General features: G+C 42.8%; 1 protein-coding gene across 1 annotated transcript in view; it reads left to right on the top strand.

Moving 5' to 3' along the window:
* The first annotated feature begins 513 nt into the window (after nt 1-513).
* Nucleotides 514-16,753, top strand: part of LOC306923809 (GRAM domain-containing protein 4-like) — a 128,971-nt gene continuing 112,731 nt past the window's right edge. The window contains exon 1 of the mRNA XM_079502123.1: nt 514-942. Coding sequence (XP_079358249.1) covers nt 914-942 — 29 coding nt within the window. The 5' untranslated portion in view covers nt 514-913. The remainder of the gene's footprint in view (nt 943-16,753) is intronic.

The raw sequence follows: 16,753 nt of genomic DNA, 5'->3' as shown, positions 1-16,753 counted from the left end.
GTGTGCACATTGTTAACTAATCAATATAACCGTTGTTAAAACAAATGTTACATTTTAATAGGCTATTTATCATTTTCAAGAAAATAGTGAAAATAGCTACTTCTGTAGTTCTGTTGTAAGTCAACATTAAACACACAGGACACACACACACACACACACACACGCACACGCACACGCACACACACACACACACACACACACACACACACACACACACACACACACACACAGTCACACACACACACACACACACACACACACACACACACACACACACACACACACACACACACACACACACACACACACACACACACACACACAACGTAGTCTCTCAAGACACTGACTCAATTTCGAGGAACAACAGGAGTCGCTGTTTTCCCGAATATTTCACAGCGTGATCGTGATGTGTATGTGTCCTCTCCTTGTTCATTGTACTCCCTGGTGGTTTCGGTTGTGTGCCGTGTGCCTCCAAAAGGAAAAAAGAAAAAAGAACCAAGCAACATACGGATATAATATCTCAAACAGGTTATCTATCTGACGACTGCCGGTGGTTTTAACATTTATTTTTAATGTTATCAACACGTATTTTTTAATTTATTTATTTTTTACCGGACGTTAAACTGGTGGCGTTGCTTCTTCTTCTTTTTTAAGTGAATTTAGTTGAATTTTATTTTGTTTGTTTTTTTGTCATGGAATAATAGGGCCGGCCGGAGACGTTGACGTTTAGTTGTCGGGAGCTCGATGCGTGTGTTTGGGTGTGAGCAGCAGCAGCAGCCGCAGCACCACCAGGCACTAGGCAGGCGGGCAGGCGGCGGGGCGGACCGACTAGGGGGACGACAACACTGTGGCAGGTGGAGGAGAAGGAAGGAATATCGATTTGAAATAAACACCAAAGGCAACCGCTGCGTTGATGAAACTTTGTTACACCTTTCCATCCGGGTAAGGAACTTTATATTCCACCATTATTGTTCACGTGAATACTGTTCTTTTTTAATTGCCAATGATCAACAGGCATGCAGGAGGGGAAGCACGCGAGCCCTTCATCGCGATATTGTTGTGTTTTATACTGTAGCTACTGACTGTAGACATTGTTGTGGTTCCTCTACGCCTTAAGTTACCGACTTACCGTTACGTTAATAAGAAAAGCATGTGCTTTGTGGTGATGTACAGCTGCAGGGACATGGGGTTTATTGTGCAGCGACACGTTTTATGTTCCATGGGCCCACATTTGGCATACATAATAATAATTATGCAACGCCAGGGAACACTAGCATTGTTTTCCTTTAATACAGCCACGGGGCTCCGAGTCCGTTATATTTGTCCCGAGTTCACCCATATTTCTAGCCTTGGATCATTCATCAAGGCTAGTCAAGTCATAGATGTATTTCATCGAGTCTGACTTTTACTTTCGTATTCATCATGCAAATGTAAAATCTATAATAAATCACATCTATGGAAGGCTTCGTCCATCTTATTTCAGTTCATCAGTGATTCTAAAATGCAATGACCCCAATGATATGCATTATGGCACGGATCCCATTTGATGCAATTCATTTACTGTATCCTCATCAGTGTAGTGTAACTCTGAGACGGTACACAAATGGCACCACATGGACCCTGTCACCTGACGAGTCCATTTGGTAATTTGGTTCCATTTTGCACAGTCTCAGAGAGAAAGTTATACATACCCTGCATGGGTGGCTGGCTGGCTTAAAGGATCCATTTGATTTTGTTTCCTATACGAATCATTTAGCTTGGGGAACCCCATCAAGGGTCCCCCGACCCCACGTTGAGAACCTTACCTAGTGGTCCAGATGATGCTGCCACAAGAAAAATGCATGCCTCACAAGAGGTCCAGTTTGAAATTGGGGACGATCGAGGTGTAATATAATATCATTATAATGAAATGCATTTCAATATAAATGTATTTCTTCTAATTCCGTGTATTTAAAATGTGTTAATAGCTTATTATATGTTATTTTAGGTAAAACCCAGTAAGACGCCCTGAGGGCGAGAAGCGACCTCGCTTGATATTTTAGGTAAAACCAGTAAGACGCCCTGAGGGCGAGAAGCGACCTCGCCCTTGCACGCATCCGCCTGGGTGACAGCAGACTGCTGGGCAAGCATTGGCGCTTTGGCACGGGGAGTCAGATCAAGATATGGAATGAATTCTGTACTGGCCATATATGGAGCGTGTCTTGAGTGTACAGGGTTTGATGAGGTCAGATCAACATATGGAATGTCAGAACAGGTCAGCTCCATATATGGAGATCTAAGGGCGGCAGTGTCTGGAGTGTACAGGAGTTGATGAGGTCTGGCCATATATGGAGCATGTCTTGAGTGTACAGGGTTTGATGAGGTCAGATCAACATATGGAATGTCAGAAACATGACCGAAACGTGACCGACCAACCAACAGATCGACTGACGGGAGATGCAGGTTTTCATAGTAAACTGCGACATATGGTCGCAATAATATACCCTCACTATAATGACATTTCTTGATGAAGCTTCAGTACAATTGCACAGTTTATGGGCAGCTACACAATGGCTAATGCATGGTTGGCTAATGAGTCTGCCTTGAGAAGACACCTAGCTATTCTCTCAGGCTTATGGCAAATAGTTTTGGTTGTTTGTTGGTTGTTAATTTTTTATGTGAAGCGTCCTTGAGTTTATGAAATGCGCTATATAACACACATACTGCAAGAGTGAGGTCTAGCCAACACCAACTCGGGATTCCTGGATCGCTGCCCTCCACAATTTCCTATCTACTGTAACATCAGGTTGTTGAGCTCTGTAGTGTTGTTAAACTGTTGTGCCACAGTACATCTACGTGGTACGCTTCTTTCCCCTCCTGGCTCTGCCCTGGGTTGGCTCCCATAGACTTAATTTACATATAATTATTATCTTTTATTATTATTAAGCCTTCTAAATGTCATTGCTAAATTACAGTCAGCCTTTTATGTCATAACTAATCAGTCTTCTCGGCCAAAATGCAACCCTTTGAGCTACAGTGCATGCAACACAACATACGTTGACAAATATGGATTGAGTGTACAAGATTGGTTTTGAAAATAATGTCTTCCCTCACTTGAATATGTTTAGCTGACAACAGAGCACAGTTCAGAAGGTTGATTGGAGAGATAACAGGGTTACCATTGATTTGCACTGGAGCCACTAATTGCTGCATAATGTGTAGTAGGCAGTAGGGCACCTATCGAATGTTTTGCTATGGATTGTTCCGTTGATTTCTTTTACGATTAATTGAACAATCAAAGAAGCACATGTTTTTAAATAATTAGTTTGACTTTTATTTATTTACGAGTGAATCAATACAAATTAATAAAAATACAAATCTTATCACAAATTGAAAGAAAAAAGAGCTACCCCCCCTGAGTAAAAAAAGTAAGAGATTATTTTCATAATTGATTAAATCGATTAGTTTGATTAACTGCCCTAATGTGTGGCCAGTATCCACATTGGTAAGAAGTTTGAGGTACTTTATTGTTACATCTTGTGTACAAGTACATAAGAGTAAAACTTATTTTTGTATGTCTTCCTTCAGACAATGCAGCAGCATAGATGATGATGATGATAAAGTGAAAAGGAGAGTGCACAGTACACAGTTGATGAGGTAATTTTTCTGTTGACTCTGTCTGGAATGAGATATAACTGAACATGCATTTATATCAGGGTTGTTCCAATCACAAGAGGCTGAGCTATAGTATAGTATTTCACTTTCCTGCCTTCTCAGACTATATTAGCCTGACGTTACAGTCCCTTCACACAGCATTGTATACAGGAATAATATTCTACTGTATACCGTAGTATTAGTATTCATTCCTTGTGGACTTGTACCTGCTGCAATTGTGCTGTTGTTTATAAATTATGCTGTATTGTTTGTGTGAATACTGCAAATGTCTATAAAATCTATAATTGTCTTGCCACTTTAATCATGAAAATATATTAAGGACTGGGAAAAAAGCTAATCCTTAGGTTCTGCTCCATTTCAATATAATGGAAGTCTTTCTTTGAACCACAGCTCGATATGTAGGGCAGGCATTTTGCCCAGAATACTGTTATATCATTTAGGAGGAAGGGAGGCTGTCATCTCTCCCTCACACCTTTCCCTCTTACACAAACCGTTTCAGCCTCTTGCAATTTGCAATTTAGGCATTTCAGTTGACTGTCTTAAACCAGAGAGTCTTATAGGGGATTCACACTGAGATGGACTGAGTCAGTTTAATTCGAATCGAACCATTTCCGAATACGGTTGCCTGGTCCCCGCTGGCCATGATTCACATTGGCCGAGATTCAACAGCGCAACAACCTATACACTTCATTCAACTTATGTGCCTGAGTGCCTCAGAGGGGCGCTGTGGACAATGGGGCTTTGGGAGAAAATGTCATGTTGCAGACGAAGAGTCACTTTCAGAGTTTAGAGCTGGGCGGTTGGGCGATGCGCTGCCGGGAACGGTACGCATCGTTCACACTACCACACTACTATCTGCCAAGTGGTCCGAGTGCGCATCCGGGACCATAGTGTGAAATTTCCCCTGTTACTTGACAAGTGCCCGGTCAGAATTAATGGCATGAGAAACCCTATAGTCAACAAACAGGCAGCACCTCCTTGGCAGCATTCTTGTGTAATAGACAGTAAGCACGGAGCTGTCCAGCTTACCACTGATTACCTTTGTCATGTCGGACCTGCAGAACAGTTCCTGTGTCAACGGGGCTTAAGGGCAACACACACAGGCTGCAAAAGGCGCACGTCAAAACAGCGGCCTCCAGGCCCAGATGGTTAGCTCAACCGTCTGGGCACCTAGGCTGCCGAGCCAGCCGGATGGCATGCCGCGGCTTCGACTCCCGAGCCCGATGGCCTTTGCTGCGTGTCACTCTCTCTCTCGCTCTCCCCCTTTCCTGTCTGTCTACTGTTCACTATCAATAAAGGCATACATAAAGACTCCCCCCCCCCCCCCCCCCCCTCAAATAAAAAACAGCTGCCTCCCTTATTTTCAATGGACTTATCCCACACTGGTTGGCGTCAGACGCACGCAGGCGCGCGTTCACGCCTCGCCCGGTGCTCCGATGCGCTGCTGTTCTATTTACAGGCCGCACGGTGAAACAATATTTTTAATACAGTGTCCTGTTTGTGCTAATGGGTGGCACTTCACGCGCGTCGATACTGTGCTGCTACGCTGTGCAGCCTGTTCACACTGTTGTGTTGCCCATTACACTGGGCTGTGTACTCAGGAGACCTATTGCAACACACAACATGCAAATTATCATTGATGTACAACACAACCTTTTCAGGCCGTGGCCCGTGGCCCCCCAAAATAATCACATTTTAACTGGGGGACCCCCACCCTGACAAGCACTTGGAATTGTAGCAGTCCAGGCATTACATTTAGTTTGACTCTGTTCCACAGATACTGTACATGCATATTGTGAAATGGTGACAATTTGAGTAATGTTTGATTTTTTTCAATATTTTTTTAATGGTCTTCTTTCTTTTCTTTTTCTTAAGGTATTAAAAAGGTATTACATTTTAAAAGTCCTTTAATTGTCACTGCCAGAGGTTGAGAACCGTGCTCTACTAGTCTAGACACATTCCCATTAGCTCGTTACCAGACTTAAAAAGTGAAACAGATAAGAACAGATAAGACCTGTTTGCAACCACGTTGCAACTGTACTGTACTTTGACCACTTCTTTACATCCACACCAAGGGCTCTATTTTCGTCCATGCTAAACTCCTTATCCCTAAATTACTTTGCCTTTATTAACATTTTTGAATAGTTAAAATAACGTTCTAAAACGGTTAGCCCCACCACGGGCCCTACCACACACACACACACACACACACACACACACACACCAAACCCCTTTTTCAATTGTCATTCAAAGTGCAAACCATATGACGCCACATTTATTTCAAGACATGCTGCCTTTTCCCTGAACTAATCTTGTAATGCAGTCTTGGAAATGCCTAAAGAGCCATTGTAAAAGCAGTTAAAGCACTGAGTGTTCCTTTTACACACTTACATTTTTAATCACCTCATCACGATCCTTGATCCCAAGGCCCTGCCCTGGCCATCATGAATATTTATAGATTTATTGATTCCTGGTTGTTGGATTGCTTGTTTGTGTGTTGCATGATTAGGCCAGGCCTAAAAAACGCTCGCCTTGGCCCTCCGAATCTCAGCAACAAGTCTGTCTGATTGAATCTTTGAAGGAGTCGCGTTCCAGTTGCTTCGTTCTGTTTTGCTAAGGTGTTTAGAGCAGTGGTTCTAAAACATTTTCATGTCAAGGACCCCAAATTATTTAAAGTATCAATGGCCGCGGCCCGCGGACGCCCACCATGAAAATATGTTGCGTTAATGACTCCAAGAATGGAAGATTTGTGTTTACAGAATGCAAAATTTAAAAAAAATCCCCCAGGTATTTTCTGAAATGGATAATTTTTTAGATAGCATTTTATGTAGACATGGCACTCTATAGTGTATAAACTGTATATTCATAGCTTCACTGTACAGCTCTACTGTTAGTCAGATGCTAGGTTCTTAGCTTGCTTATGATTCTTGATGACCATTTTTATGCATTTGATGTATTGGGAGGCTTCACCTCCCAATGTATGAATGAATGAACCATTGTAAAGCGATTTGAGCACTTGGAAAGTGCTATAAGAATATTATTATTACCATGTGTTCTTGCTTACTAAGTCGCTCTGGATTAAGAGCATCTGCTAAATACCTAAATTGTAAAATTGTAAATTGTACATGCTTGTATGTCTGCCTTTCATGGATGGTGTCAAATAGCAAACAGCAGTTTACTGGCAGCAGTGACTGGCAGTAGCAGCTCATTTTGCCTTGTTTAGCAAGCATTTAGCCTCGTCTGGAAGGCTCTTACGGGCGCTCTTACAGCTCTTACTGTTGTTTTCATCAGTGCTCAGAGTCAACACACTGGACCCTGCTTCAGAACCGGTTAATTTTATTTTATTTTAGGGCAGGGCAGGGGCCACTCAGCAAAATACCAAAAGTCCAAGGGCCGCAAGCCCAAATAATGTTGTTCCTATAATGGATTTTCTTTGTCCGTGATTTTCTAACACACTATGACTCATGAGTAGTCTAAATAATGAGGAAACACACAGAAAACAGACTACATTTCCATCTAGGAAAGGCCAAACCTCATTGAACAAAATTATTGTCATAATAATGAAATTAGGTTACAAAATGAGGCTTTTATTCACAAAATGTGATGAGAACATGAACAGACTACTGTTGCAAATAAATCAAACATCAGAGATAACCAAGAGGCCAATACTACTGAAATGAATAAGCCATATCACAGTCTCATGGACTGGTACAAATAATAACATACTACATTACAGTTTTGTTGTAAACAAACATATATTATGTTTCCTACTTAATGGGTTCAGGCTCTCTGGACAAGTGGACATACTTGATTCCAAATCAAGAATCAGGCTTCATTCACCGAATGTGAATAGTAATAATAAATGTAATAAGTGCAATAAGTCAGGAAAAAAGGCAAAATACTCAAATTAAATATAGGCCTATACTTGAAAACATCTGCCTACCGCTGGCTTCAGTCAGTGGCTGACACACAGAGAATCATGAATATCTTCCAGTGACATTCAGTAGTCACACTTTACTTTACTAATTACTGCCTACAAATTAAAACGAATAGTTTATAAATCAGCTAAATCAGGTTTGATTTGGGCGACATCTGTTAAAGAGGAGGCAGGAGAGAGACGACATACATCGGGGACAGTAAACGAGAGAGAGAGAGGGAGGGAGAGAGAGAAAGAGAGAGTGATTTCTTACTTAATGTGACACTTTAGTCTGCATTTTCGCCACTCCTCCGACAGTCATGCATGGTGCTTGTCAATGAAAGTGTTGCGCGAGGACTTGTAAATCGACATTTACTAAATATCTACATTGTGGGCTGTGGGGAGTAGCACAGCATACTGCATTTTTCTGTTTTTCTGCTTTGGTACCATGTTCACTTCAGACAAAAGCTCGGTGCCTGCCTAGTTTCTGTCTCATTACAGTAGTTAAGCCTGTGGCATTTCTCCCCTGGGTGTCATGTGTATTGGAATGGAAGAGAAAGCTGCTTGGAAACTGAGACCAAACAAATTATGTGTGTGCTGCTGTTTGTGTATGTTACCGGGTGTGTGGGATTGTGTGTGTGTGCGCGTGTTTGTTCGTTTGCTTCGGACAGAGGCAGTGAGAGTATGTGTTTCTGTGTATTTGAAACTTTAAATGACAAGTAATTCAATAGTAACTAGGGATGTTAATAGTTACTCGATTAATCACCGTTAAGAAATTAACCCTGATCGCCCAGGACGAAGTTCACCGCCCTTTCAATTAGTAACACCCAGCGCCCAGGACGAAGTTTTATCAAAAAGACGGAGGTTATTGATATCAAAACCAATCGCATCGCTCCACAGCCTGGGAGCGCCTGTTGCGCAACATTCAATGTTGCGTAACAGTGGGACGTCATCCCAAATGTTCTCCCCCTGTTTTGCCGACGAGACCGAAAATCTTAAAACGTTAACTCTTGATCTAAATCATCCCGTCCAATTCTAAGAAAAGATCATGTCTTAGACGGCCCATCGCGGTCCCGTCGCTAGTCGTGTTAGATTTAATCATACCACCCGTTGTTGTCGATCGGCTCTAGAGACACACCAGACAGTGGCCTTGTGGTTAGAGTGTCCGCCCTGAAACTGGGAGGTCGGGGTTCGATCCCCGGCCGGGTCATACCAAAGACTGTAAAAATGGGACCCAATGCCTCCCTGCTTGGCACTCAGCATCAATGGGTTGGATTGGGGGTCAAATCAACTAATCAGACATGCAAACGTGTAGCTTTTCGGCGAAAATCGCCGTTTTTATTTCAAATAAGGCACCCATGTGATTCATGCAAATCCGTTAAAAAAATGTTTGGGGGGGGTGAGGGGGTCTGTGGGTGGGGGTGGAGCCCGAGCCCGCTGCCCGGAGCATTCTCTGACAGACTCACGAGAAACGAACTGTAATGATTCTGGAAGATATTCTGCTTGTATCTGCGGCATCATGATCATGATGTGCGCCACCGCTGGCCGCTCTGCGGAAGAAAACCTGTTTGTGTGGACGCGGGACTCGGCGGGACGGGCGGGACTCGCCAGTCAATCCCATAGTTTAGCTGCAAGTGCAGCTGCTACTAGTTAGCATTAGCAACGTTAGCACCTTGCGTTATACTGTCTGTGGTGTGGACACGCCGGCGTCAGTTTATCTCGCTGTGTGTGTGTGTGTGTGTGTGCTCGCGTGTGTGCATACATGCATGCGAGTAAATAAATAAAGCACGCGCACGTGTGTGTGCGTGCGTGCGTGCGTGCGTGTGAGTAAATAAATAAAACGCTTGATACATACAACTTGTAGTCCTACACCCCCCCCCCCCCAGGGCTTACATAATACTAAAGATATATTAAAAAAGAAAACATGCAGCTCAACTGTTGAATAAGGAGAGGATGTTACTCTTATCTACATGTCTTAAATTGACTAAGGCTAAAATAATGAAGTAAACTGACCCTGTTCCAAAACTATTTTTTATTATAATTTATTATTTTGCCAGTGAATATAATTTCTATTTGACATGATGTGAAGAGTGTAACTATAAGGGATTTTGAGATGGGAGTGTTGGACCTGTTTTTAAAAATCACACCTGTGTGAAGTGAGCGGCACTCTTACAGTATCATCATACATCATCCATTCATTGTCATTTTTGTGACAATGAATGTGTAGGACAAAAATAGCCGATATATGACAATTATTCTCCATTCATTGTCAATGGCATTTAGGACAAATCTACACTATAGCTGAATATAGGAGGGGCTAGCACTCCTCAAACTGTTGGAGTAAATTAATTGTTCTTCTATGACTATCAGGAAATTAATGTTAACATCTTGCTCAATACTGACTATAGATTTGTACTGATTTAGTAAATAATCATCTGTCATTTTTGAGTGGTGCAACCACTCAACCACACTATAGACAGCTACAGTATGTGTGTGTGGCTGTGTCCCTGGGTCTGTCCCTGGCTGTGTCCCTGGCTGTGTCACTGGGTCTGTCCCTGTGTCCCTGGCTGTGTCATTGGGTCTGTCCCTGGCTGTGTCCCTGGCTGTGTCCCTGTGTCATTGGGTCTGTCCCTGGCTGTGTCCCTGGGTCTGTCCCTGGCTGTGTCCCTGTGTCCCTGGCTGTGTCCCTGTGTCCCTGGGTCTGTCCCTGGCTGTGTCCCTGTGTCACTGGGTCTGTCCCTGGCTGTGTCCCTGTGTCCCTAGCTGTGTCCCTGTGTCCCTGGCTGTGTCCCTGGGTCCCTGGCTGTGTCCCTGGCTGGGTCCCTGGCTGTGTCCCTGTGTCCCTGGCTGTGTCCCTGGGTGTGTCCCTGGCTGTGCCCCTGGGTCCCTGGCTGTGTCCCTAGCTGTGTCCCTGGCTGGGTCCCTGGGTCCCTGGCTGTTTCCCTGGGTCCCTGGCTGTGTCCCTGGGTCCCTGGCTGTGTCCCTGTGTCCCTAGCTGTGTCCCTGGCTGTGTCCCTGGCTGTGTCCGAGCACGAACATAGCGTTATAGCGTTTGTTCACCACCAAGTGTCACTGTTGCACAGCCTAACACACAGACACACACAGGCCGGGGAGGAGGGCTAGTACAGTACAGGAAGTAATTAATTTGAACATCTTTCTACATACTGAGAGTAATAGATTTGTACTGATGACTCTTAAGTGTAGTATATACTGGACGCTCTTTATACCAGTCAGTCTGTCATACCATCCCTCCCCACTGGGGACGCTGTTTATACCAGTCTCTCTGTCATACCATCCCTCCCCACTGGGAGCACTGTTTATACCAGTCAGTCTGTCATACCATCTCTCCCCACTGGGGGTGCTGTTTCTACCAGTCTCTCTGTCATACCATCCCTCCCCACTGGGGGCGCTGTTTATACCAGTCAGTCTGTCATACCATCCCTCCCCACTGGGGGCGCTGTTTATACCATCCCTCTACACTGGGGGTGCTGTTTATACCATCCCTCCCCACTGGGGACGCTGTTTATACCAGTCTCTCTGTCATACCATCCCTCCCCACTGGGAGCACTGTTTATACCACCCCTCCCCACTGGGGGCGCTGTTTATACCAGTCTCTCTGTCATACCATCCCTCCCCACTGGGGGCGCTGTTTATACCAGTCAGTCTGTCATACCATCCCTCCCCACTGGGGGTGCTGTTTATACCATCCCTCTACACTGGGGGTGCTGTTTATACCATCCCTCCCCACTGGGGACGCTGTTTATACTACTCTCTCTGTAATAGCATCCCTCCCCACTGGGGGCACTGTTTATACCAGTCAGTCTGTCATACCATCCCTCCCCACTGGGGGTGCTGTTTATACCAGTCTGTCATACCATCCCTCTACACCGGGGGCGCTGTTTATACCAGTCCGTCTGTCATACCATCCCTCCCCACTGGGGGCGCTGTTTATACCAGTCTGTCTGTCATACCATCCCTCCCCACTGGGGGCACTGTTTATACCAGTCAGTCTGTCATACCATCCCTCCCCACTGGGCCCCCACATGTGGCCCCCACCTTCACCTAATGCGGCCCGCAGGTTAATATCAACTGGCGGCCTGAGGGTGGCCCCCACCTTCACCTAATGCTGCCCGCAGGTTAATATCAACTGGCGGCCTGGCGGGCCGCGACCCTATGGTCGCGGCCCACTGGGAAAATGCCCGGTATGACCTGTGGCCAGTCCAGCCCTGTTTGGTACCCATAAAACCCTCAAAATGTTTCGCGCCGCGGGCTTCACCCGCGACGCAGCACGTCCCCCGCACACTGTCACCTTTTCCAGCTTCGGTCTGTTTGCATGCCTGACTAATGATTCCCGAGCGTGGCGCACGCTGCGGCTCACGCTGCGGCTCACGCTGCGGCTCACGCTGCAGCTCACCGTTCCAAGAGATGGGTCAAATGCGGAGAACAAATTTCACTGCGGTAACGTCTGTGACTAATTGTACGACTTTGACTTTGACTTTGAGAGTGTTTTGGCTACATTTAGCTGCTACAGCCACATCCGGGATAACATCCGGTCCGTCTGTAAAAGTGCTCCGCTAGACCGCTACTATAAATCGCCGGGCGCTATGATTTAATGGATTAAATAACCCCGGGCAATCGGAGTGTTAAACTTAACGGTTAATAACAATTAACAATCAAATTATGAGGTTCTACCATTGGGTGGTTTTCTCTGAATGTAATGCTGTCTGTGCACGTGTGTGGCCAAGCCATTCCCTGGCCCTGTATCGTCAATGGTCAAATAAATATTTGATTAAGGAATATAATATGCCTTTTGTATTATTTCTGTATATCAGCAAAATGTAGATTTTTATGTTCGACATTGAGGGAAATTAAGATTCTCAAAAACCCCGCTTATCAACAGTGAGTACCACAGACGAATAACAGTCTAAGTCCACACTATTGATCCATAATATATAAATGATAGATAAGGGTTCAGGACAACAAGGCCTTTTCGTGGAGGGGTCAGTCTGAAATTTGGACTTAGACTGTTTTTCGTCTGTGGTACTTATTACTAACCGGTTCGATAAGGTTATCAAAACGTATCAACTACCAATTAATGAATTAATTGATAATTCCCATCCCTAATAGTAACTGCAGAATAAGCAGTTTGGCACCGGCAGAGAATATTATTATTATTAATAATAATAATAATTTATTTCATACAGTAGGTGCAACCTACACACTCGGCTGTGCTGCTCATCCCACAAATACATGTTCCCTAAATTCATTTTTGAGAACAGTGGTTCTCAAAGTGGGGAACGGGGTCCTTGAAGGGGTTCCAAAGTGTCCCCTGATAAATGATGGATAGTGAGGAACCAAATGTACCCTTATGTGGCTGTAACGCTGAGTTATGGTGGTTCGTGGTCTAATAAGGCATCGCTTCTCAAAGGATTCTCATGGCGGTATATCAGCAGATCAGCTATATATAAAAAAATATATATATATAGTTTGAATATTTGTTTTACATTTTTAACACCACAAAACCTATGGGTTCCTCCTTGGCACAAATTATTTTCAGATGGTGGTCCGCGGCCAAATACACATTGATTTTGGGGGTCCTTGACATGAAATATATTGAGAACCACTGCCCTGCCAATCGGGTACCATTTATCATGTTATGTATAACAGTTATTGGCAAGAAGCATTATTACAACAGAGTCAGACATTGTCTGACATTATGGTATTTTTGATACAGTAGATATAACTATTGGTTCTCAGAATGGGGTCAAGGTCCTTGAGGGGTTCCAGGTGATAATAATAACTAGTAGAAATGCACTCTGTCGAGATGCCAACTTGCGCCTTGCACACAAGCAATCCATGTATGGCCTACTTGTGCGCATGCAGAGCACACCATGAGGTGTGCTCACCACTGGCATCACCACGTTGTATTGTATCTCTACTTTGAGTGCTACTAACTAATGTCTAATACAACTGCTGTTCTAAATCCTTTAGACCTGTTCTTGACCTTATTCCAACCTTGACACGTACCTTAGTTACGTCACCAAGAATGTCGGTCGCTTATTGGCTGTTGATGGTGACGTCAAATGTAAACAAGAAAGGACACCGACATGCATACTGTGCATACATACATTACATACATACATACATACATGCACGCATTCATACATACATTTTGTATAGGACCTTTCAAAGTGCATTACAGAGCAATGGAGATTTTTTTTAAATTGTGAGCATTTATATATATATATATAATAAATTAGGGATCAATCGGCAAAGGGTGATTATCGGCTTCAATATTCATAATATGTATTAGTATTGGTGCAAAAAAAACTGGAAAAAAACTGCAGATTATTATATTTTCTCATAAATGTGCAATAACCACTCTCATTGAAAATCCGGTAGAGTACGGTTGTAAGGAGATGTATAGCTGCGTGCTGCGTGTCTCTCTGTAACACCCCCGGAGGAGTAGACACGGCTCTAGACCTAGACATACACACAGACAACACACGCACACACACGCTCTGCACTCGATCCCCTCTCCTCCCTCTCTATCACACACACACACACACACACACACACACACACACACACACACACACACACACACACACACACACACACACACACACACACACACACACACACACAGGTAGTGCACATATCATAATAGGCTACTTAAGAAAACTGTCTGGTGTTAAATTTAAGTATAAACATTTTTAAACTGTTTTTGTAGCTAGTTCTGAGTGTCTGCTGTCCATTACACCAAAGAAATAATTCTCCTTCTACATCCATTAGCTAGTTTTGTCTTCCATTTTCTCCATCTCATCCACTATGGTTTTACACAGTACGATTCATTTGTCCTGGGCTGAATGAAGGTCTAACTCTCCATTATTGATTATAATGAAGCACAGCACATCATAAGAGCTTGTGCATATGCCGGATGCTTAGGGGGACAAAAGGGAGAAAAGAATATTGTTCCACAATGGGAGTGCCACAATCTTTGTATTTTTCCAGTTTTTCATGTATCTATGAGGTGACCGTACTTCATTAGACACCCTGGAGTCGTTTTTATGTGCAATGGTGTATTAACTTTGTATTTAGGGTTTCTTCCTGGAGGCTGAACCCTTGACAGTCAAACGGGCCAATGAAATAAACAGTAATATAGTGACATCACACTATCAGCCCCTCCCCTAACCCCTCCCCCTTTATCATGCACCTACAGCTGTTGGTGTGGCTTCAGTTCAGGTGGATCACCACCCATCACTACCCACCAGGCAAACCAGGCATACTTAATGAACTGGTGAGCGTGCCCACATACAAACAACATTTTAACAAATACTGTACACTTTTTTTTGAAAAAATGATACCTCCTTTATATAACAATAAGACCTGATGATCATGTTTTAGGGTGGGAAAAAATCACGGCACTCCATCTTTAATACGAACATGTAAGCACTTCACCATGCCAGTCTGCCTCCAATACTATTCTCACAAAGCCACTTCCATGCCAGGGACACCAGCTCAGAACACTGAAATATCTACTGGCCCAGAAATGATCCTATATCAAATATCAAAAGGCATGAATGTGGTATGAAGCAGGCTCTAATAAGTTTTCTGTTCTATATAGCACCACTAATGGGCCGCTCCATTCTGCACATTTCAGTATAAAAGTGGTGGTATTAGGGCTTGTTTGTGTGAGCCTCGACAAAGCAAGGCAGTAGAGTATCTATCTGCATCTCTTCCCTTACAATCTGCGGATTGTTGCACATGCACAGTAGCGACTGCAAAACAAAATATGACACAACGATTATAGTATCAAGAACAAAACATATGGCTTGAATATTTCTTTTTAAATTACCTATTTGAGTTCAGAAGACTACTGTTCCTTTTAGACTGACACATGTGTAGCTATTCTTTGATCAAATGTATGCAGTCAGAATAAGCCTAAAGACACCAAGAGTTGCTTTAATTAATTTCATTTTGTTTGTCTTTTATTTGAATAGCAGCCTAATCAGCAGCTAATCAAATGTATTTTTGATTGAAGTATCTTAGTTTTGTGTTAGTTAGTCTTGATTGAGTGAGTCTAAGGATGCAGGATGCAGCCTATTATCACTGGGCTACATATAATTAGGAGGATCTTGACATGACAAACTTTTCAGGAGCACTGATATAGCAACATAGAACATACATTTTTTTCAGAATTCAATTCAATTCAATTTCCCCTCTGGGATTAATAAAGTATCTATCTATCTATCTATCTATCTATCTATCTATCTATCTATCTATCTATCTATCTATCTATCTATCTATCTATCTATCTATCTATCTATCTATCTATCTATCTATCTATCTATCTATCTATCTATCTATCTATCTATCTATCTATCTATCTATCTATCTATCTATCTATCTATCTATCTATCTATCTATCTATCTATCTATCTATCTATCTATCTATCTATCTATCTATCTATCTATCTATCTATCTATCTATCTATCTATCTATCTATCTATCTATCTATCTATCTATCTATCTATCTATCTATCTATCTATCTATCTATCTATCTATCTATCTATCTATCTATCTATCTATCTATCTATCTATCTATCTATCTATCTATCTATCTATCTATCTATCTATCTATCTATCTATCTATCTATCTATCTATCTATCTATCTATCTATCTATCTATCTATCTATCTATCTATCTATCTATCTATCTATCTATCTATCTATCTATCTATCTATCTATCTATCTATCTATCTATCTATCTATCTATCTATCTATCTATCTATCTATCTATCTATCTATCTATCTATCTATCTATCTATCTATCTATCTATCTATCTATCTATCTATCTATCTATCTATCTATCTATCTATCCTAGAGAGATTGGTGGCAACTGTCTGGACTCCACACAAGTTGGAACTGTTAATTATCAACTGAACCTAAAACTTTCCCCAGCTGAACTGTTTTGGGACAGTTCATGAACGCATGCAATTAGGGAAATCATTAACCGACTCGAGCAAGATTAACACTTCTGATGCCCAGGACATTCACACACGTCTTATCAAATTAAACCGTGGGGTGCCTGGGACGTGTGGTGACGTCTTAAGGTAATTGTAAAACGGGATAGCTAAAATATATATATTTTTAAATGGCCGTTGCTAAGCAACGTC

This window comes from Electrona antarctica (genome assembly GCF_951216825.1).
Source record: "Electrona antarctica genome assembly, chromosome: 5".
Taxonomy (NCBI): Eukaryota; Metazoa; Chordata; class Actinopteri; order Myctophiformes; family Myctophidae; genus Electrona; species Electrona antarctica.
This window is presented reverse-complemented; position numbering and strand designations above follow the sequence as displayed.